Raw genomic sequence first — 24,186 nt, 5'->3', positions numbered from 1 at the left:
GATTTAAGTGCAGGAACGGAAAGAACTTTGTATTGTCCTGGCACTTGTATAAAGCAGTATTGGTGTGTTGTACCTGTGTGCTTGTGCTCTGAGGGTGACTGTCCAGGTCAGCCAGCATGCATGTAAGAGAGTCTATCTCTGCATCAATAGCAGAGATGTGCTTCTCTGATCCCCGATTCTGAGCAAACGACAGCCACAAAAACAACTCACATTAAGATACATTCACGTATACAGATTTAAAGGGATAGGTCAACCAAAATGAAAATTCTGTCATCATTTAAACATCCTCACATCATTCCAAACCTTTATGCTTCCCAGTGAATTCCATTATATGGACAAACAGTATATTAGAAGCCAAAGAGAACTGAATGGTTACCAACATTCTTTAAAGTATCTTCTTTTGTGTTCTGCAGAAGAAAGTAAGCCATACAGGTTTGGAAGGACATGAGGGCAAGTAAATGATGACAGACTTTCATTTTTGGTAAGACTATCCTTTTTTCCCTTTTCCTTAGGCACATTTAAGGAATAATGAACTAACTGAATCATCTTTCAATCCAGTTTTGAGCAACACAGTCCTGCAGAGAAATGATAATTATAAATGAACATGTGGATGTCACTGACGTGAACTTCATGGCTGGCCATGCGGGGGTTCCATGTGTGGTGGTCTTCTTTGGGCCCCTGGCCTGGAGCATAGTATCGGTCTCTTAACTGGGGAGTCAAGGGGTTGTAGGTAGTAGACCCTGAGCGATCATCTTGATGCTGGTGATTCATGGGTCCACCTGAGCACATAAACATCAGTTCAGATGACGAAGCACAAACTGTCAAATAGTATTCCAGCATTACATTCTTTAAGTTTAAATTCAATGAAACAGAGAATATAATGAGGTTCATATAAAATATTAACTGTGTTTGTGAGGTTGACCATTTTAAATGTTAAACAAGAATCATGTCACATACTGGACCATTTGGGAAAGGCATAATGCATATGTTTGTTTATTTATGCAATGCCAGATTCTACAGTTCAGTTATTTCATTGTAAAATATAAACCAAATACGATATTAATATGATATTTAATAACACAGCCCTGCATCTTGAAACAAATTCTGCTGGTTTGTAAAGGAGGAGTAATATTTCCTATTTTGATAATGCGGTGTCCAAAAATATCAATAAAATGTACCATCACTTACAGTTTTTTTTTTTTCAAAATGGAGATTTTTCAGATTGTTTCAAAGCAGCCAAAAAGAAGTATTCAACATTATTTAAGTATTTAATACTAAACTAACAATCTGCAAAATACATTTAATGTCAAAACCAAATTAAGCTTTTTTACCCTCCCACAAAATCAGTAATTTTCTATCTCTGTTTGGATGTAGTGAAGCATGCACAGAGGTAGAAGAAAACATCTGGGTCATGTCTGCACTTTCTTCTGTCACTGGCCATAATTCTAACCTTGAAATCAGGATTAGGCATAAACTAATGTCTTCAGAATCATGGTACATGTGAAAACAGGCTGAGAATTGAACAAATTGTAACCTGGCTCACAGGAAGTTAGGAATTATGTCTTTGTGGCATTTTTTTTTTTTGGCGATTAAGCGATAATGCAAGACTTCTTCACCATACAAGTAGTAGTTGAATAGTTGTTTTGTGAGAAAGTGTGACATGCTTGAGCAAAACAGCCACAGTTTTTGGAATCAGCATCTCAAAATTGGTAAGAATCAAGAATTGGATTTCATTCAGCAAATATGATGCAGGCTGGTGTAATATAACTAAGATATTTAATTCTAAACTATTGGATAATCTTCAGCAAAATCCTTTTCGCAGGTATCAACAGAATAAAACAATTTTCTCAAAGCATGATGCATAAACATGCACTGAAAGGCTTAAATTTTATGGTTACAGGGCTCTTACCTGAAGGTCCAGTAGCCATATATCTTATAGGCATACCATTTCCTCCCGTTCCACCATTCTGGTCATACATGTTATATTTGGGTCTCTGGTCGGGCAGACCTTTCTTGGGAGGTCTGTAGAGAGCGGGGCCAGAGTGTGACATTGGTGTTGTTGCTCTATCTGTGCTACCGAGGGCTCCTGGAGGCAGCCAGTTGGGGCCTGACATACCAGGCTTCTACAAGGACAGCACAGAATAAGTGTGATGTCACTGTTGTGTAACTTTTCTAATTTCTAAGCGTTTTATTTTACATGCGCATTCTGAACACGTGACCACAAACTTAAGAGTTAAGGCCCTAAGCAGTGCTGTCCAAGCTGGTAAAAATGCAATAACTCTAACTATACAAAACAGGTTGTGGTGTTTCCACTGGCAATGCAGGGTTTCCAAGATAACAATAGGTGCTAAGTTAAAAAGCAGGAAAAGGCAACCATTCTCAGCCGAAAGGGGAATTCCAGTGTTCCTTAGTTGAATTGCATTTCTCTCTCGCACATACATATAATTCCCACAGGTGCACAGCACTCGCAATGCATTCGCTCTTCTCTCAAGTCTCCCACTGGTACAATAGCCATTGTCCCCAACACTTAATCCACAATCCTTTATCTACAGAGTCTGTCCATGAAAATAATATAGGAAATGTTGTGTAATGATCAACTTCTCATTTGAGCCATCTGGTGTCCGCTGGACAATGTCCTGTGTATCCAAGTGCTGAGGAGTGTTTGTTATTATAAGCTTATGAAAACACAGCAAATAAACCTCACAACAACATAAGAGGCCAACAAATGCTGTAAACACAATAAGAAAGGCTCTAATCTTAAATATTAAAACACAAACACGTCCTTTGAAACTGTTAGAAACACACAGCGTCTCCCTGACATGCTGCTTCAACACTAACTGCGGTTACTGAAACCACGCCTTCTTTCTTTGCGTGCACATTTGGGCGCATTATGCTAATATTTCCACATAGTGAGGTAGATATGTGGGGGCGTGTTAGAACGAGCCGTTTTAGGGGGGCGTGGCAGAGTCTTAACTTTGATAAAGAATATCTCTTTGGTTTTGAGACTTTAGTCTTTGCAACTTCAGGGATCTTATCTATGCACAATCAGCTTGTAACACTCCAAAGAGAAAGGACAACTTGAAATTGCATCATATGACCCCTTTAAGACAGTAGCTGGTCATTAGCCAGCTGATCAGTTATCATGCCCCCCATGACAACCTTAATATAACCACCTAGTTGCTGGTTTGTTTGTTGCTGGTCTTGGATCAGATAATGACTAGCTATCATGTAACAAAATAGCATCTTAAAATTGATTTTTCACCTGTGACTTTTACTCTGATCACTGCACTGAACTACATTCAAACACGTGCAAGTTTGCAACCAGAGAAATGTCCAACCTCACCGCCTTGGATTGCACTGCAATCCGTGAAAACTCCTACTCAAAGCCGGGGATTGTTAGGCCGATGAATCACCCGTACGAGAATGCGTTTATCTTATAAAACCCATTCATCTGCGACATATAGGCTAGTGTTACTGCAGCTCTCGGCTGCAGTAGACAATGTAACATCGCAAAGTTACATCGACTGGCAAAAGCGCGACACTGCCGCGTATGAACGACACGCTCATGGGAGTTTAGGATAACAACAACGCATCTATGGTAACGTGTGTCCTGTGTTTATTGGGATATTGAAACAATAGGACATTAACGATTTCCCGTACCTCTTGAAAACGCTGCAGACTCCCAGTCTACCGAGCATCTGCTTCGCCTCGCCTCGTTTTCATCTGCAAAATGAAATCAGCTCATGAAATGAACCAGCGCGCTGCGTCCTTGCGTCTGGTATATCTGTGTTTCAATTGTAAAGTTCAGTCGATGCTATGTCAGACGCACCGTGCACTTACCACAAAGTAGTATATATTAATGAAACTGTTAAAAATTATAAATAAACTCTCATTAAAGAAAACATCAACGAGTCGCCCATATAGTTTACTTTATCGGTGAGCAACATAACATCCAGTTTACATTGTTTATCAGATGATGCGAATACTGCAAGCCGCCTCGGCTGATTTAACCGAGATTTTTTCTTCTAACACTCACACGCTTAAGTAAACACTATCAGCAAGCTCTGTTCGCTTTAGGTTTGTGGCTAACCTAATACACTACTGAAGTACTTTTTTTAGTTCTCTGTCGGTTTCATTTTAGTAGCCTACTTTTCCTGGAGGATCCAGCAGCGGCTGACAGAGGCCTGTGTGGAGCGATCCAAACGCATGACGTCACGTGGCAAGCTGATTTAACATTTATCCTTTACACTAACTGATATTTTTACGTTACAGCAGGCCCGGACTGGCCATCGGGAGCACAGGGAGAATTCCCGGTGGCCTGGAGGCTGATTTGGCCCGCTGCCCTGTTTTTGTTGTTGTTTTTTTTAGTTATTATTATTATTATTAATATTTTATATTTATGCTTTCTCAATGTACCAAAGTGATAATTTCCAATTTTTCCATTCGATAATAAATCGATAATAAATCATAAATCGGTTAGTCTTGACTGGCAGCTAGGGATGGGCGATATCTTATCGTTTGCGATATACCGGTAAAAATTCTCCCCACGATAAGAATTAGTCTTCCTGCGATAATAACGATAAGTCTAGTTTTTGACATATTTCTGTGTGCGACAGTGCGGAGCGACATCACGGAAAGCGGACGTGAAATTGAGGAGGAGTAGCCTATATCGCTAAATGAGGAGCTCGAGCTGTAACTGGTTTGGTTAGGGCTGTACAGTGCACAAAAAATCGGTCTGAATAAATGTACTAAGGTAGCACGTGTGCGATACAGTTTTGCATGTGGATGAGCCTGTTTACAAAACTGTTGTCCAACAAAGATATAATTTATTGACATGCTTTTTCTCCAAATTAACTTAATAACATAGTCGAGTGTTTGAAATACTTCTTTTTGTGACCAGCCGTGGTTTCATATTACAGAATGATAGTATTATATACAGTGATAAAGGCCATGTCGATTAATATTGCATTATAAATATACTTTCCTTATAAAAATACCCAAGATTGAAGAACACAGATAAACCATATATTTTGTGCAGTCCTATGTTTATTTTCCTCAAGTTTCATCAGTTTTATTCAGCGATAACTGGATACCTTCCTGGAGCATGGTCAGTAGTATTTCTTCTGCTATGGATATGTGGAGTTTCTGTGCAAGAGCGCCCTCCGGCTTCCAGTATGAATTAAACAGTCTTTACATTACGTGTGAACACGTAAGCTCTTAACCTCTTAAGACCCGGCAGGAAAATGTTTTTATTTTTTGATGTCATTACATTATTTAGAGCATTAAAAAAAATATGAATAAAAAAATGTATACTTCATAAGTTATGCTACATCCTTGGTAGAGGACATCGGGACTCAATTTCTTAAAAAATAAATAAAAAGACATGAATGAACATGCATAGGCAAAAACTATTTTTTTAAATCACCAATACCCCCAAAAAAAAATTATACTGACTCCAAGCTTTTGGTATAGTGCATGTATAATGTTACAAAAGCTTTTTATTTCAGATAAATGCTGATCTTTGGATGTTTCTATTCATAAAAAAATGCTGATGTACTCAACTGTTTTAAATATTTTGGTTCTCGAAAAAGGCAGTCCGGTACTAAAAAAGCACCCAGTTCCGGCGGTGCGAAAACACCAAAAAGTGAGTAGTTCCACAATTAGTTCTGGTACTATGAAAAGGTTCCTGCGGTGCGAAAGGCCCTATTGGGGCAAATGAAGACATGGGAAAGGGAATTGAAGGTGCAGTGCAAGAGAGAACCTTTTATTATTTTCCACGGCCCCAGACTAAGGATTTAGAACTTTTTATGTGATGGTCATACAAATAATAGGGTTGTCTGTGGTTTCAGAAATTGTTGTGGATGTATAGGCTATATACAGAAAAAAAGGGCCAAAATCGCACCTTTTTCAGTACAACAGCTTGTCACTGGAGCAGTACCCGTCAAAGGACATATTTGTTAATTTTTTTACCCCTAATAGGTAGGCCTACAAATTAGTACCTTAAGGGTACGAATTACTACTCTAAGGCACTAATATGTTCCTATTAGAGGTAAAAAAGGTACAAAGATGTCCTTTTAAGAGTACTACTACAGTGTCGAGCTGTTGTACCCCAAAAGGTACAATTTTGGCCCCTCTTTTTCTGTGTGGCCTGGATGAGTGTGAGATTTCCCAGCCTGAAATTGCGTCCCAGTCCGGCCCTGTGGTACAGTACAGTATTTTTAAATTGCTATTAAAAAATTCAATAGCGAATAGAATATATTTTCATTTAACTATTTATTTTTCTGTAGTTACTTCATAAAGTTACGTATGTTTTCCTAGTACAAATTAAATATGCACTTATTTAATAAATGCTGTGTATTCAAATTGCTACTAGTAAAATTTTAATCATAGGCTACTTGTAAGATTTTTAATTCAACTTTAAAATGGCTATTTAAAATTAGTAAATTATTTAAATAGATATGTATTATATTTGCTGCCATTGTGATTGGTCATTAAATATTACATATGAAAGTTTTATTTGAATCACATATGGGATCGATGCTAGTGTCTCATAAATAAGTTTTAATACCTACTAAAATGTAAAACTGGAATAGTTACCAGCAAGAACTGTAATATAGGCCTAATAGTTGGAAGTGAATAATTGACATCTGAATGACTTTTTGACAAATATTTGCAATATTTTTTGAATAGTTATTTGTCACTATTGGAATAGAGACTTATAGCAAATGATTAAATACTAGTAAGTAATGAATAAATACTTGTGATTAATTTGATAGATTTTGATAGATTAAATAGAATTTTTTTAAATTCAAATTTTGATAATTTGATAGTCGGATTTGGTAAACTATAATATCAATTTTTAATAGTAATAGTACTATTGAAACTGAAAAGGTCACTATGGTTTTACTTATTAATAATTTAGAGATAAATGCTAGTTTAAAGGAATACATGTTAAATTGGCTTGCCATAGATGTCAGGGTGTTGTGGAGCATATTTTGGGATACCAGCTGTGTGTGTCCCATATTGGAATGACATATGGTGGCAGTCCTAGTAAAGGGAGAGAGAAAGAGGGATTTATTTATCACCTAGGGCAACTTGATCCTGGGCATATCACTTGTTCTCAAAATGAAACGGAATTTTGAGCTGTCTTCAGTTGAACTTTGATAGATTAATCTATTATTTAACCCCTGGAGTTGATTAAATCAGCCAATGCTAAAGCAACTGATTAATAACCGAAACTGTTATCTGTATGAATAACAGCATGCATATGTATTATTTAATTCTCCCAATTCTAATGCTACTTGTGTTTGGATATATGGAAAATGTATATAGTTTGTCTCTAGTGGATTTTCAATGCCGACAAAAAAAACCTTCCTTTAAACATAAGCCATTTATTGATCACAGAACACTTAATTCACAAAATAGTACATGTACTGTATATACATTTTTATTTCATTTTTTAAACTGATTTTGCTACATTGCTACAACAATGTAGAAATGTAACTAAATTAAATAAGAAATATTATGTAATATAAAATAGAAATTATAACACAATAATTATAAATAAACAATAATAAATATAAAATATAATTAATAAATATACCCATAGATATAATAAACAATGTATAGAAATGTTACCATTTAATTTTTGAATTCAATTTTAATCATTTACGTTAACAGAACCAACCTCCTGTGTGATACTTTAATTTAATGTATTAATTGTTATTTAATTTATTATTACAACTTGATTTTTAATGATACTTACACTCTGTGCTCCACTTTAACATCCTGCCTAGATAATATCTGCCCTCTCACCTCCAGGCCAACATGTGAAACACTCTCCAGCATCTGGCTCTCTGAAACGCTACGTGACCATCAGACTAAGCTCAAGGGCTCTTGAGAGGAAATGGCTGATCTGAACCAGTATCAGTCTCTCCTCTCCTCTTTCTCCTTCAGGTTTTCTGTTGCCAAGGTTACTTACTACCAAGACAAGATCAGGATCAGACACCCACAGACAATTCATAACACTCACCTCCTCCCACTCATCTCTCTGATTGCTGATGACTGCCGGCACCTGCTGGTACCACCACAGAGAGGTAGGCTGCAAAGTTGCTTTCTAGAAAATTCACACTCTAACAATAGAGCTGACCATTAAATTCTGACCATACATTCAAGGTATCTCCCATAGTTGTTGATCAGGTTGGTCACTCTCTTTGCTGCTCTTCATAAAGAGATGTCTGGTATTTATAGAAGAAGTTTGAATGAATGGGCTTCATGTGAGCAGTCTAAAATAATATTAATTGATTCTTTTAACTCTGGGTACACTCTCAGAATAAAAGGTACAAAATCTGTCACTGGGGCAGTACCTTTTCAAAAGGCACACCTTTGTACCTAAACAGTCCATACTGGTACCTTAAAGGTACATATTAGTACCTAAAAGGTACAAAAGTGTACCTTTTGAAAAGGTACTGCCCCAGTGACAGCTTTTGTACCTTTTTTTCTGAGAGTGTACCCAGAGTTAAAAGAATCAATTAATATTATTTTAGACTGCTCACATGAAGCCCATTCATTCACACTTCTTCTATAAATACCAGACATCTCTTTATGAAGAGCAGCAAAGAGAGTGATCAGTGTTCTTCCTACAATGAAATGGGTTTGAGACTCCCATTAGAAACTAACTATTTGGGGAAAGTTGATTAGGCATTTTTATATAATTCTTTTTGGCAATGTATACTTCTGTATCACATTATTAACTAATTTCTGTGTACTTTTGAATAGGAATAAAAAACTGTGACGACTTCATGTAACACACTATTTCTTATTAATTTTAGTAAAATTCTCTAAAGACATAATACTACAAAAGTTTGCTCTTGGCATAGTTTTCTTCACAAATACTTGCTGCAAAAATACTTGCTGACAGCGATATGAATAGGGTATTGTTGATTGTGGGAATTTTTCTTAGATGTTCTGCTGATAATTGTTAATGTTGCATTAAGTTCTATGAATAGCCTTACACATTTTTAGCTGCAGACAATTCAGCAAAACATCTTGATTACTTGGCTGCTCATCTAATGATCCTGGCACAGCATTTTGAGAGAAACATTTTTCTCTATACAGGGAGCACCTATGTCAAAATTTCTGGAGTTTGGAATGTTAATAATTTCTGGCTCATATAAGGTTTATTATTTTTTAATGAAGACATTCATTATTTTTAATAAGAAATGAAGACATCATAATATAAGACATTTCATCATGTTTCATGTTTTCTACAAAAATATTAAGCAGCACAACTGTTTTCAACAATGATAATAAAAATAAATGTTTCTTGAGCACCAAATCAGCATATTAGAATGATTTCTGAAGAATCATGTGACATTGAAGACTGGAGTAATGATGCTCAAGAAATAAATTACGTTTTAAAATATATTCAAATAGAAAATGACTAATTTAAATTGTAATATTATTTCACAGTATTACTGCTTTTTACTGTATTTTTGATCATATAAATGCAGCCTTGGTGAGCATAAGAGACTTCGTTCAGAAAACATTAAAAATCTTACTGACCCAAAACTTTTGAACCGTAATGTGCATGCATGTGAATTTTCTTTTGCATATGTCTCAACCTGTCATCCGTTTCAGTACATCCTAATTTTTATTTTCATTGTCTATCTTTGTCCATGTCCCCACCTCCTTCCACCTTCCTCAAGAGGACAAACAACCCCCTTCATCCATACTCCACACCGGATGTCAAAATCTCTCAGCTTCAACAGGAAGAGGCAGTTTATTTGTAAGTACACTCATTGTTTCTGCACCTTATAAATACAGTTAATTTGTATATCATATGGTATGGACCCCACTGACTTGCACTTTGTAAGCAAAAAAGCAAGATGTTTTTCAAAATATCATCTTTTGTGAAAGAAAGTCATTCATTATTGGGTGAACTCCATTTAAAAATGTTAATCTTCAGTGTATATTTGTCAGAACAACATTATTCCACCTTTTGATTCCGCGATTCATACTTTTTAGAAAGCAGAAACAGTGACTCAACTAGGCTGCAGCTACATAAAAACTCATTAGAGAGTCCCAGCAGCTCTGAGAATCACAATGCAGCACTTCCAGCCCACTCTGGACACTAGCTGAGGCATACAGCTCTGAGGATCTGATCTATATAACGCTGCTGCTGCCAGTCTGACAGACTGTATGGTTTCCGTTAATTGGCCGAGCTCGTTTAGTAATGGTCTCACTTTTCCTCAGCCTCCCCCTCTCTTCCGTAGCTCGCACAATGCCTGGAAGTCGCCTAGACCCACATCTCCCTCTCTGTTTTTTTCTTCTGTTGTTTTTTCTCTCTCTCTTTTTCCCTCGCACCAAAGACACAATTGATCCAGTCAGCATCAAAACAAATAGGAACACAAGGACACACACACGCACTCAACACCTAAAAGATATTTCCGACTCGCATTAACAAACACGGTGCATGTTACATGCAACACATACAAAGGACGAATTTGTTAACTGCATAATAACTTCTCAAAGCTCAACACTTATTTGCTGTTTTATGATGGTTGGGATTTTTACTTGATGTAAAGGAGAATGTTGATGCATTTCCCTTTAATATAAGAAACTGACTGAAATTTGAGAAATTTCAAATCATTTGCATGTATTTGGTTTTAGTTGTTTTCATTTTGAATTGATTTAGTCCTAATTTAAAGTACATTGCATATTAAAAATGTTCTGAACAGTATCATAGATGCTAAACATGACCAGTATATTATAGCCAACTAAAATACTATACTTCACACGTAACATCAAAATATTTCTCTTTATTTTAATACAATGATCTGATTGTTTGACAGGGTTGTGCTCATTCATTCACGAGCCATTATCTATCAGCATATGGCTCATTTGTAGTGTTTTAAATCAGTCGTTTTCAATGCTGCAAGTGGATTTAGGCATCACAGCATTATAATGTCCATTGTGGAAAATGGATATTTGTTTTGAGATATGTTAAAGATTACATTTAACAGTGTTATTACAATTATTAGTGTTTCTAAATATAAACGTACGATGATGGCTAGGCAATCAACATGTAAGAAATGATTAACTAAAAAGTCTCTGGCCATACTAATACTGTATATGCAATTTTAAGCAACTTTGCCTGGTGGATAATGAAAAAGTGAACTGAAACCTGAACAAAATTTAGCTGTATTAAGTTTTGTACATTTTAAAGTTTTTCTTAATGGGTCACCAAGAGAAAAAGTAAAAACAGTAATATTGTGAAATTTTATTACAATTTAAAATAATTGTTATATTTATAATAATTTTGAGCATCTATTACTCCAGTCTTCAGTGTTCTATTTTTTCTTTTTTGTGCATACAATGATCTCAAAGGTAATCTAAAAGTGTAAATGGCTATGCTCAATTAAATATCAGCTGATAGCAATCAACTAAAAACATCTATAGCCTAATACTGGCCAATAGCCATGCAAGTTAAAGCAATCATTGCCTTGTGCATGAAAAAAAAATGAAGTGAAGGAACCTGAACCATATTAAAGAGCAAAATTTCATATAGACTTAATTGTCTGGGTCTTTATGCCCATTGGTAAGTTTTCCCTCCAAACTCTCCATGAACCGTGAGTTAAGAAGGTGAGGTAACTTTCCGCTTGTTTTTGAGCTATTGGAGACCTACACGGGCCCCCATATCCCCTGTCTCATTCTCCTGCCTGCTTTATTGACGGATGTCCTGCGCAGGCGTTTCATCCCCGTCTCTAGCTCTGTGTGTGTGTGTGTGTGTGTGATTGTGTGTGTCTCACAGGAAGCCCGGAGGGGGTGTTCCATAGTTCCTGCACATCTGCAGGCTGCATTTCTCTAGGTGTCGCTCAGTTGTTTTTCAGTCGTGAGAGAGGGATATCACCCATAACACTTTTTTTTAAATTCTCCTATTTCCTTCCACTCATTGCCCATAACAAGCTTCCAGAAGCACACACACACTCTCCTGTCACAGGAAGCCAGACAGAGGTTTCTGGCAACCCTTGAGAGAGGCAGGTGAGGCCTAATTTGGCCGTACCTGCTGACCTGGCTGCATTCGCTGAGTTGCTTATCTTTGGTCTGAACTAAGGTCGTGCCCTTTGTTTAGGCCATGTTTACTGTGCAACCTGGTTCAATCAGTCCATTCTAAATTACTTTTAGGAAGTTAACTTTCCAGACTCATTTCAGATGGCCTACTTAGATTACTAATGTATCCTCAGCGTATTGGAGTTGATTAAGTTGAGTTAAGTTTAGACTTTGGTGCAAAGTTTGCGCCACACAGTCATGGAGATGGAAATCTTATATACATACATTTTGATTAATATTCATTTTTTTGGCTAAGCATTTTATCCACGAATGTAGATTATTGGAAACATAAAAAGCTGTTAAAAAATTACAACTAAAAAGTTGGAATTTTGTTGGATATAGTTGATATGTGACCCTGGACCACAAAACCAGTCATAAGGGTCAATTTTTCAAATTTTAGATTTATACATCATCTGAAAGCTGATAAGCTAAAGAAATAAGTTTTCCGTTGATGTATGGTTTGTTAGGATAGGACAATATTTGGCTGAGATACAATTATTTGAAAATATGGAATCTGAGGGGGCAAAACAATCAAAATACTGAGAAAATCACCTTTAAAGTTGTCCAAATGAAGTTCTTAGCAATGCATATACTAATCAAAAATTAGGTTTTGATATATTTACAGTAGGTATCTAAATTTACTAAATATCTTCATGGAACATGATCTTTACTTAATATCCTAATGATTTTTGGCATAAAAGAAAAATCGATAATTTTGGCCCATACATTATTTTTGGGCTATTGCTACAAATATACCCCAGCGACTTAAGACTGGTTTTGTGGTCCAGGGTCACATATATAAATAAATTAATTTATTATTTTGTCATTACCCCTGTAATTAATTACTTTAAGTTGAATGTTGAAAAAAAAAAAGAATGATAATAAAGTTTTTTTTCTGATATTATTATATTTTTAGACTCCTGATATTCAGAAATAATACTTTAATTTAGCAAGGATGCATTCAATTGATCGAAAGTGTCAGTAAAGCCATTTACATTTGTACAAAATTGTTGAAATAAATGCTGTTTCTTTGAACGTCCTATTAATCAAAGAATCTTGATGAAGCAAAATCACCACTTCCACAAAAAATATTAAGCATTAACAGTTTTCGACTGTGATTTGAGCAGCAACTATTACATATTAGAATGATTTCAAGGATCATGTGACATTGAAGACTATGCTGAAAATCTAACTTTGCTATCACAGGAATTTTTTGATATTTTAATATTTCACATTCCACGTTATAAATTTAGCTGTGACTATGGTTTTAAGTTGGCCAGATTCATTTAAAAATGCATTCTGCAGCACAGTTCTACCCAATCGTATTTTGCCTTGTCATTGCTCTCACTCCACAAAAGCTGGTCAGAAGAATTCTCGTGACAAAGTTGATGTATTTGCACAAACTTCCTCTGAGACTGGGTCGTGCACGTTTGCTTTGGTTAGCTGAACTCCTGGACAGAGTTAACAGGACATCTGACCCATTGACAATGCTCATAAGCCCACGCAGGCCAACACACCCTACACACTCGAACACACAAACCTACATTCCCTGAATTCTTCACTTTCAAACAGACATTTGCAAAACACACGCAACATGCATCAAAAAGCACTCTACCCACTTCCCTGTCATCATTAAACACAAAAGAGCTCTAATACACAACTATAAATACTGACACACGGGGGCCTGGAGCCTTTTCCCGCTGAGCTTCCAGCGCGTGGGCAGCATAGGGGGATTCGGCGTCATGTTTTTTTTCCCCTGATCAGAGACCATCTAGATCCGGACCTCAGTCATTATATGAAACGCCACAAAACTGACCCAGGAGCAGTGTGAAAAGGCAGCTTCTATAACACAGGAAATAAACACCCTGACTGAATGAGACTTCCTGCACAGTGTTATAAAGGATACTCTCTCCTAGGTCAGACTGGTCAGTTTTTCAGAGACACGTTTGAGTGAGTGAGGGAGGTTAGAGCGTGTGTGTGCAGCTGAGATCAGAGGAGAGGAGCTGTAAGAACAGGGCGTTCTCGTGTGTTCTCGTCCCTGCTGGTCGGGGTGAGTTTTCCAAATAAATCTTTTTTGTGCATTTTTAGAGATGTTTTCTTGCAGTCAAATAGTTTTATTTTTAGCAAACGAATTCCCATTTGCATTTAGTTCTTCAAAAATGTGATGCTTTTTTATTTTTATGCTCAAACCACATGCAAAATCTGTCTTTGATGGATCCTTACTCGGCTAAAAAGGTGCTATGAATGAGGTTTCATCGTTTTTATGGGAGGAGGCCCTTTGCAGACAAAATGTGATGAATGAATGACAACATTGTCATTTTTCCACTGTTATAATTTTTACAATGCATTTTCTAAAAGGTGGTGCAGAATTCAGTGATTTTATGAAAAATATTTTTTATAAAGCTATACTGTCCCATTAGACATTTCGCTACTAACTGGACTAATGCAATACTCATCACAATTATATTGTATATGATATTTTAGTTTTGCAGAATGCTTCTGACACCTGCAGATGTGAAGTTGTTGTATCAATGATTAGAAAATGACATTTCATTTTAAAGATGTTTTACTTGATGCATGTGAGTTAGAATGATTTATGTTTTTTTTTTTATGGCAGGTACGAGTAGGGAGCTGGCCTCCCCAAATAGACACTTTTGAATCTCATTTCATCATCCTTGTCAGGTATTGCTTTATTTGTCAACGTATTTTCTGATAAAGCTTCACAAGACCATAATTAATTTGACTAGACTATATTGTTATTTAATTAACTTAATACAAAATTTTGTTTATATATTTAACATTTGATAAATATACAAACTAAAACATTATTTTTTAAATATTAGTTGACTTTAAAAGTCTTGGTTTATATTTTGTTAAATATACATATTAAAATTATAATATTATTTATAAATATCAGTGCATATTTTATTTATATATCCTTTATCAAACAGAAAGATTAATGCAAATGGAAGAGGGATACCGAAGCTCCTCCGAGCACAGTGCAGCCGCCTATGTGATGGAGGTGAAAGGCTACATTAAGGAGTTCACCCGTCACTCCAACGATGTGTTGCTGAACTTAAATGAACTGCGGCATCGGGACATCCTTACAGATGCCACACTGCTTGTGGGCACTGCCAGGCTGCGCGCCCACTGCGCCGTGCTCATCGCATGCAGGTTGGTCAACAGGGAGTGCCATGATATACAGTCATTCACTTTCTCCCACCCTCCCTCACTTCTTCTTTCCTGCCCCCCTCGGCCTGTTTTCCTGTTTGTGCCAAGATTTGTCTTTGTCTGAAGACATTAGCTCACTCCTGCATGAGATCATATTCCGCCTGCGGCACATCTTTTGTCTCACAAGTGTATTGTATCACAGAAGATGCATTTTTTTGTTTTTAGAGATTGTAGTCGGTTGAAACTTTGTTTCTTTGTTTGTCTTATTAAGATTTTTCTCTGTTTCTACATTCAAAGTTTTTTTAATAACATTTTTAATTCATACTGCAAAAAAGGCTTATCTTACTTAGTATTTTTGTCTTGTTTCTATAGTCAAAATATAAAAAAAATCTTAAATTAAGATGCATTTATAAGCAAAATTACTTAAGATATTAAGTCTTGTTTCCAGGGGGAAAAAATTTAAATTAAGTTCATTTTGCTTAAAATAAGTAAAATTATCTGCCAGTCGGTTAAGTAAAATATTCTTAACAAGAGTATTTTACTTATTTTAAGCAAAATACCACACCCCAAAAAAATTAAGATTTTTTTTTATATTTTGACTAAAATATGCCTACTAAGTAAGATAAGACTCTTTTTTTTTTTGCAGTGCATGTTTCGTTACCTTTTCTTGCACCTTAAAGGGATAGTTCACCCAAAAAAGAAGATTTGATGTTTATCTGCTCACCCCCAGGGCATCCAAGATGTAGGTGACTTTGTTTCTTCAGTAGAACACATATGATGATTTTTAACTCCAGCCGTTGCAATCTGTCAGTCGTATAATGTAACAAAATCTATGACAGTAAAAAAACATGCACAGACAAATCCAAATTAAACCCTGCGGCTCGTGATGACACATTGATGTCCTAAGACACGAAGTGAAGCCGCAGGGTTTAATTTGGATTTGTCTGTGCATGTTTTTTTTACTCTCATAGATTTTGTTACCATTGCCATGCGTTATACGACTGACAGACTGCAACGGTTAAAGTTAAAAATCATTATACGTGTTCTACTGAAGAAACAAAGTCACCTACATCTTGGATGCCCTGGGGGTAAGCAGATCAACATCAAATTTTCATATTTCGGTGAACTATCAATTTAATAAACATGTGTTTTCCACAGTGGCTTCTTCTACACTCTCTTCTCTCGTCGAGCGGCCGGTGCTGGCGGTGAGCGGGGGTTTTCTCTCACTCTGCCGGAGGGGATGGACGCAGGCAGCGTGTCCCTGCTGCTGGACTTCATGTACACCTCTTGCCTCCCTCTCACGCCCCGGACAGTATCTGGCGTGCTCGCCGCTGCCACCTATCTGCAGATGGAGCATGTCGCTGACACCTGCCGAGCATTTATTCACAGGTGAGAATGAAGACCAAAGCAGAGGAGGAAAGAACACTGCAGTCGAAACTATTTCTGGCGACACCAAAGATGCTACAAATTTGATTAGAGCTCAAACTTTATACAAATAGGCAGCAATGTGACACAGAAACAAAATTTTGTTACTCAGCTAACAAAAATGTGTTATTATAAGAACGTTTTGCATTAAGTAAGAATGATTTTCAGAATGTTCTCTGGATGTTTTTAAATGTTTGGGAACGTTAGAAGCAACATTATGGGAATGTTCCATTTAATCGTTTTGCAAACATGATGGAAACGTTGCTTTTTGAACAATCTCTGAACTGCCTGTTTGTGCCAGAAACCGAACAGTATTTATATCATATTTTACCTCTAATACACCACTATGTCCAACTGTCTTTGAGCACGCGCATGGCATCCGGTGCGTGAGGTGTGTACGCGCTCTGGCGTAGTTTACGCAAGTGATCTCTCGCGCGTATACGTCACTCATTGTTTACACAGTGCACAGTCATTGTAGGTACGACGGCTAATCAAAATGGTACTTACTTACGCTTATCCGGATTGTTCAAACCGACTTAAAACTAAAAGATTACGTTCTCTCGCGCGAACTCATTCGGGAGTGGTGACTTTCCACGTATTCCCAACTTCTGAGCCTGCTCGCCTGAAGTTATGTTTGATTGCTCTTCGGCTGGATATCAACACACCCATTAACGTAAACTACGCCAGAGCGCGTACACACCTCATGCACCGGAAGCCGTGCGCGCGCACAAAGACAATTGGACATAGTGGTGTATTAGAGGTAAAAAATTATATAAATACTGTTCGGTTTCTGGCACAAACCGATCGTTTCGTGTCTTAGGACATCAATGTGTCGTTACGAGCCGCAGGGTTTAATTTGGATTTGTCTGTGCATGTTTTTTTTACTCTCATAGATTTTGTTACCATTGCCATGCGTTATACGACTGACAGACTGCAACGGTTAAAGTTAAAAATCATTATACGTGTTCTACTGAAGAAACAAAGTCACCTACATCTTGGATGCCCTGGGGGTAAGCAGATCAACATCAAATTTTCATATTTCGGTGAACTATCAATTTAATAAACATGTGTTTTCCACAGTGGCTTCTTCTACACTCTCTTCTCTCGTCGAGCGGCCGGTGCTGGCGGTGAGCGGGGGTTTTCTCTCACTCTGCCGGAGGGGATGGACGCAGGCAGCGTGTCCCTGCTGCTGGACTTCATGTACACCTCTTGCCTCCCTCTCACGCCCCGGACAGTATCTGGCGTGCTCGCCGCTGCCACCTATCTGCAGATGGAGCATGTCGCTGACACCTGCCGAGCATTTATTCACAGGTGAGAATGAAGACCAAAGCAGAGGAGGAAAGAACACTGCAGTCGAAACTATTTCTGGCGACACCAAAGATGCTACAAATTTGATTAGAGCTCAAACTTTATACAAATAGGCAGCAATGTGACACAGAAACAAAATTTTGTTACTCAGCTAACAAAAATGTGTTATTATAAGAACGTTTTGCATTAAGTAAGAATGATTTTCAGAATGTTCTCTGGATGTTTTTAAATGTTTGGGAACGTTAGAAGCAACATTATGGGAATGTTCCATTTAATCGTTTTGCAAACATGATGGAAACGTTGCTTTTTGAACAATCTCTGAACTGCCTGAAACTTAAGTTGTAACATTTAAAACTGTCCAACTAAAATATTTCAGTAAAACACCCATACACTATGAATACATGTTTATTTGCTACCATTTTGAGAACGTTATTAAAGACCAGATAATTCTGAACAAACGTTCTATTAATGTTACTGGAAGAATGTTTGTTCAGAACTTTGAGAGAACCTTGCCAGAAAACATTCCCAAGTTATTTCTTAGAAAAAAGGTACAAAGCTGTCACAGAGGCAGTATCCTAAGGTACAAAAGCTAAAAGGCACATTTTTGCATTTTATGTAGCCCTAAATGGTACATATTAGTACTTTAATATAAAATTTGTCAGAACACCCAACTTCTGAAAACAGTTTTTCCTTCTTTCGATACAGACTGAAAGTTTTCTCTTTTCTCTGCAGTGAAAGGATCTCTGTGGGTCCTTCTTTGTTGGAGCCAGCCTCCAGAGAACCCCTCGGTGGAAGGTCACCACCTGCTCATCCCACTATCTTCTCCTCCCCCTCCAGGCCTACCGCTGAGACAGAAGATCCCATCCCAGACCGAGCCAGGTAAAAGGGTTATGGAGGGAAGGTCTAATAATAAGTATTTGAATTGCATTTGACGACTGTATCCTATCTCAAAAAATTGTTATCAAAAAGGCATACAATTCATTGACTGTATCTACAGGGTTCCAAGTGAGAGCTTTGCCTCGCCAGATCCAGAAACTTGCCTGATTGCTATCCCCAAGTCTCAGACCATAAAATTAGAGGATTCTTCACCTGCAACTGCATCCACACCATCCCCAGACAGTCCTTCCCATTCCAGCGGGCAGCCCAACTCACCTGCTGAGTCCAGTGGCTGCAGTCTGTCTCCCCAGTTAAAGGTGTGCAAAAGTTTGGGGCCAGTAAGTTGCCAGTAATGATTTCTGAAGGATCATGTGACAACAAAGACTGGATTAATGGTTGCTGAAAATGTAGCTTTTCCATTAAATTTTTTTAATTAAAAAAAAAAAATGTAATGCTGTTTTCACAGCATTACCATTTTTCCTGTGTTTTTGATCAAATAAATGCAACCTTGCTGAGCATAAGAGACTACTTTCAAAAAAACCTTTAAAAAACATCTTACCAACCCCGAACTGCTAGAATGGTAGTGTGTAGCAATCTATGCATATTGCTTTCAATCCATAGAGACTGCATTAAAAGTTTCAGAATTTGTTTTTCTTTATGCTAAATAAATCTAAATAATCTAAATAAATGACTATTTACTAATTCCAATATTTCTTCCATACAGAAGCGGTCTGAATCCAAGCCTACTCCTGACCCAAAGGCCTGTAACTGGAAGAAGTACAAGTATATTGTCCTCAACCCTCTGTGTGCCACACCTATAAAGGAGGAGGGGCCTGAAGAGGAGCGGCAAACACAAAGCCACGCCCCCTTTGACAATGGTAGGATGGAAGTCTCATCTAAAACAACAAATAACATTTGGACAGGGGAGGAGCCAGGACTGAATAATAGGTTTGTTTTGGCCCTTTTCACTTAATTGATTAAAGGACTTCTGACGTAACTGTTTAATAATATATCGTTATCAAGGAATGTAATGTATTGACCATTGTTCTGTTTCCTCTAGGAAAACCTTGTCTCTTCCATATAACACATCACAGCAAAAAATATATTTTAGTCCCCATCATGTTGTGGACAGCTGTTTGCAGCCCCTGCGCCTTTCGATCAGTGTGGATAAAGGTGAGTGAGCATCTCTTAGCTTTACTATGAATATATGTGCTTACAAAAACACACAGACTGATCCTATCCTCTTCATTTTTAAAAGGTATCTGCAGTCCTTATATTTGTACCCAAATTGTCAATCAGAGTCATTTACTGGGCCAACACCCAGTCAAGTTTGAGAACCTCTCTACACAGCTCAGTTACTCTGGAAATCAAGCCATAAACACAAAATCTTCCCGCTCAGGTGAGGCTCAACTCAACAGATAATGTTGGCTGAACTATGTAACCTTCTTATATACAAATTAAGTTCTGGAATCTACTTCCAGTTGCGATTTGTGAGGCACAGTCAGTATTTTTAAATCTTACTTTAAATCTTGACTTTTTAATATAGTTTCATGTATATGTTTGCATTATTGTTTGTTTTTATTATGTAAAGCACTTTGAGAAGGTTCTTTATATCATAACAAAATTAAAATAAATGATATTGTAATTATAAATGTAAAAGCTAAATGATAACATTTTATTATTACTAGTTCTGACCTCTTTCTCATTCATTTCACTCTTTTATGTGCCCGCTGACTCAGGAGACAAGCCTTACCGCTGTAATGTGTGTGGAGCACAGTTCAACCGGCCTGCCAATTTAAAAACTCATTCCCGCATCCACTCTGGAGAAAAGCCCTACCGCTGCGACACATGCGGGGCCAGATTTGTCCAGGTACGTCTGCACAGAATCGCATGTATCATTCTTATTTTCGAACATTTCAGATATATTCTTAAGTATATGTAGGTGCAGAGGGTTTCTTATATATATAATTATACACACATGCATACATACATATGTATAAATGTTGATTTATTGTCTTTTTCCTTTTTTATCTATCTTGTTGATCAATAAAAAGTGTTCAACTAATATTATGTTCTTGTAAAATGTGTGTATGTGTGTTGTAGGTAGCTCACCTGCGGGCCCATGTTCTGATCCACACTGGGGAAAAGCCGTACCCATGTAACACCTGCGGAACACGTTTCCGCCACCTGCAGACGCTGAAGAGCCACCTGCGCATCCACACTGGAGAGAAGCCTTACAGCGTCAGTTACAAATATGTACAGTATACAGTGGGGCAAAAAAGTATTTAGTCAGCCACCAATTGTGCAAGTTCTCCCACTTAAAAAGATGAGAGAGGCCTGTAATTTTCATCATAGGTATGCCTCAACTATGAGAGACAAAATGAGAAAAAAAATCCAGAAAATCACCTTGTAGGATTTTTAAAGAATTTATTTGCAAATTATGGGGGAAAATAAGTATTTGGTCAATAACAAAATTTCATCTCAATACTTTGTTATATCCCCTTTGTTGGCAATGACAGAGGTCAAACGTTTTCTGTAAGTCTTCGCAAGGTTTTCACACACTGTTGCTGGTATTTTGGCCCATTCCTCCATGCAGATCTCCTCTAGAGCAGTAATGTTTTGGGGCTGTCGCTGGGCCACACGGATTTTCAACTCCCTCCAAAGATTTTGTATGGGTTTGAGATCTGGAGACTGGCTAGGCCACTCCAGGCCCTTGAAATGCTTCTTACGAAGCCACTCCTTCGTTGCCCGGGCGGTGTGTTTGGGATCATTGTCATGCTGAAAGACCCAGCCACGTTTCATCTTCAATGCCCTTGCTGATGGAAGGAGGTTTTCACTCAAAATCTCACGATACATGGCCCCATTCATTCTTTCGTTTACACGGATCAGTCGTCCTGGTCCCTTTGCAGAAAAACAGCCCAAAGCATGATGTTTCCACCCCCCTGCTTCACAGTAGGTATAGTGTTCTTTGGATGCAACTCAGCATTCTTTCTCCTCCAAACCCGACAAGTTGAGTTTTTACCAAAAAGTTATATTTTGGTTTCATCTGACCATATGACATTCTCCCAATCCTCTTCTGGATCATCCAAATGCTCTCTAGCAAACTTCAGACGGGCCTGGACATGTACTGGCTTAAGCAGGGGGACACGTCTGGCACTGCAGGATTTGAGTCCCTGGCGGCGCAGTGTGTTACTGATGGTAGCCTTTGTTACTTTGGTCCCAGCTCTCTGCAGGTCATTCACTAGGTCCCCCCGTGTGGTTCTGGGATTTTTGCTCACAGTTCTTGTGATCATTTTGACCCCACGGGGTGAGATCTTGCGTGGAGCCCCAGATTGAGGGAGATTATCAGTGGTCTTGTATGTCTTCCATTTTCTAATAATTGCTCCCACAGTTGATTTCTTCACACCAAGCTGCTTGCCTATTGCAGATTCAGTCTTCCCAGCCTGGTGCAGGTCTACAATTTTGTTTCTGGTGTCCTCTGACAGCTCTTTGGTCTTGGGCATGGTGGAGTTTGGAGTGTGACTGTTTGAGGTTGTGGACAGGCGTCTTTTATACTGATAACAAGTTCAAACAGATGCCATTAATACAGGTAACGAGTGGAGGACAGAGGAGCCTCTTAAAGAAGAAGTTACAGGTCTGTGAGAGCCAGAAATCTTGCTTGTTTGTAGGTGACCAAATACTTATTTTACCGAGGAATTTCCCAATTAATTCTTTAAAAATCCTACAAGGTGATTTTCTGGATTTTTTTTCTCATTTTGTCTCTCATAGTTGAGGTATACCTATGATGAAAATTACAGGCCTCTCTCATCTTTTTAAGTGGGAGAACTTGCACAATTGGTGGCTGACTAAATACTTTTTTTCCCCACTTGTATATACAACTACATATCTCCATACTGCAAAATGATGTTGAAATCTCACTCTCTGCTCTAACCTTTTCTTCCAGTGTGAGAAATGTCACCTGCACTTCCGTCATAAGAGCCAGCTGAGGCTTCACCTGAGACAGAAACACGGCGCAATCACCAACACCAAGATCCGCTACAAGGTTCTGGCAGACCCGTACCAACCTGGACCCACCCTGCTACAAGCTTGCTAAGAGGCATATCGAAACATCTCAGGCACCGTTGCTATATGCTCTCTCTGCGGATAGGTCACGATCTAAACGGAAGATTTAGGCTGAAGATTGATGGATCTATAAAACAGTATTGTAAAGAGTTTAAAGAGGTGGAGTGCTGCATTCGAGGACAGCTTGACTATAAATGTACCAATGAATACAGTCTTCCAAGAATGCAGTACTCCTGCGCTAGATGTGCTGACTATTATCTTTATTATTTGTTAGAATATGTTTATTTATTTTGCTTTGCATACTTTATTTTCCTCATGCTATTTAATCAGTTATTTTGTTGTCATATTGCCAGGAAAAATTGTGAAAATCCTTGTTAAAAACTATATACGGGCCTATTCAGATGGTAATTGTTTCTCTTGTGGAATGTGAGAGTATTATGATAAGGTGCTAAACAACTATCATCCAAATAGGGCTTAAGTCAGTAAAAACGAAGCATGTGATTTGAAAATACTTTAATAGATATGGAATTAAATGTTTGTTTGTTTTTTTTGTTTGCTGTTATGACAAAGATGGTTTGTGGCAGAGTGTGAAGGCGTTTATTAGGAGTTCAGATTTGAGTTGTAAGAGCTGAATGAAGGTGAAAATGTTTAGATATATGGAATTCTGCAAGAAAGTCGGAAAGATTATGAAAGAAAGACAGATGTAGAAAGGAAGTGTAAAGAAGGAATTAAGCATGTTTGAGAAAGAACAGATAAAAGATACATTTGTATGATTTTTTAAAAATTAATATGATGTAATTGTATTTATTTGTTTTGTGTTGTTTGTTTGTTTTGCCCAAAAGTATTGCTCTTATTTGTTCATGGATGCTTTCTGGTGTTTGTACTATATTCTGTTTCCTATTTAAGAAGATAACAGAACAGCCAGAATGGAAAAACGCAAATATAACCTTGTTTATTTACCAGTTATTCAGTATGTTAACGTACTAATTTAAAAGGCCTGGAGCCTATTTAAGTAACAAGAAGAAAAGTTGTAGATGACTAGCCTCTGTGTGTTATCTTCTTAATGATGCTTATGTTTAAGAGACCATTTCATGATTTTTATGGTGTATTATAGTTGCTAAGAGTCCAAGCAGGTTGAGGACTCACACTAGCCAAACTAATATACATGTAAAGATTGATGATGAGGATGATCATATCAACAATACTATGTTGCGCTCTTTTGCTGGACAAAGA

The 24,186-nt window shown here is 37.5% G+C and overlaps 2 protein-coding genes across 4 annotated transcripts in view; one reads left to right on the top strand and one right to left on the bottom strand.

Annotated features, from left to right (window-relative positions):
* LOC107597082 (thyroid receptor-interacting protein 6-like) overlaps window positions 1-3,825 on the bottom strand; it is a 10,418-nt gene extending 6,593 nt beyond the window's left edge. The window contains exons 1-4 of the mRNA XM_016287993.1: window positions 3,661-3,825; window positions 1,910-2,123; window positions 622-779; window positions 74-178 (exon numbers count right to left, since the gene is read on the bottom strand). Of these exons, the coding sequence (XP_016143479.1) occupies window positions 74-178; window positions 622-779; window positions 1,910-2,114 (468 nt within the window). The 5' untranslated portion in view covers window positions 2,115-2,123; window positions 3,661-3,825. The remainder of the gene's footprint in view (window positions 1-73; window positions 179-621; window positions 780-1,909; window positions 2,124-3,660) is intronic.
* LOC107597065 (B-cell CLL/lymphoma 6 member B protein-like) lies at window positions 3,344-24,186 on the top strand. Of its 3 annotated transcripts, XM_016287977.1 has the most exons (14): window positions 3,344-3,598; window positions 7,957-8,096; window positions 9,708-9,787; window positions 14,729-14,793; window positions 15,063-15,285; window positions 16,441-16,671; window positions 18,748-18,894; window positions 19,013-19,208; window positions 19,616-19,839; window positions 19,952-20,064; window positions 20,150-20,290; window positions 20,631-20,761; window positions 20,995-21,132; window positions 22,835-24,186. In XM_016287977.1, the coding sequence occupies exons 5-14, from the start codon at window positions 15,071-15,073 to the stop codon at window positions 22,982-22,984; spliced, it is 1,686 nt and encodes a 561-aa protein (XP_016143463.1). In that variant the 5' UTR covers window positions 3,344-3,598; window positions 7,957-8,096; window positions 9,708-9,787; window positions 14,729-14,793; window positions 15,063-15,070; the 3' UTR covers window positions 22,985-24,186. The 3 variants fall into 3 exon arrangements, with proteins under 3 accessions (XP_016143463.1, XP_016143464.1, XP_016143465.1); XM_016287978.1 differs by lacking the exons at window positions 3,344-3,598; window positions 7,957-8,096; window positions 9,708-9,787 and adding an exon at window positions 14,058-14,161; XM_016287979.1 differs by lacking the exons at window positions 3,344-3,598; window positions 7,957-8,096; window positions 9,708-9,787; ... (1 more) ...; window positions 15,063-15,285; window positions 16,441-16,671 and adding an exon at window positions 17,791-18,018.

Source organism: Sinocyclocheilus grahami, unplaced genomic scaffold (assembly GCF_001515645.1).
Source record: "Sinocyclocheilus grahami isolate Dianchi unplaced genomic scaffold, SAMN03320097.WGS_v1.1 scaffold227.1, whole genome shotgun sequence".
Lineage (NCBI taxonomy): Eukaryota > Metazoa > Chordata > Actinopteri > Cypriniformes > Cyprinidae > Sinocyclocheilus > Sinocyclocheilus grahami.
This window is presented reverse-complemented; position numbering and strand designations above follow the sequence as displayed.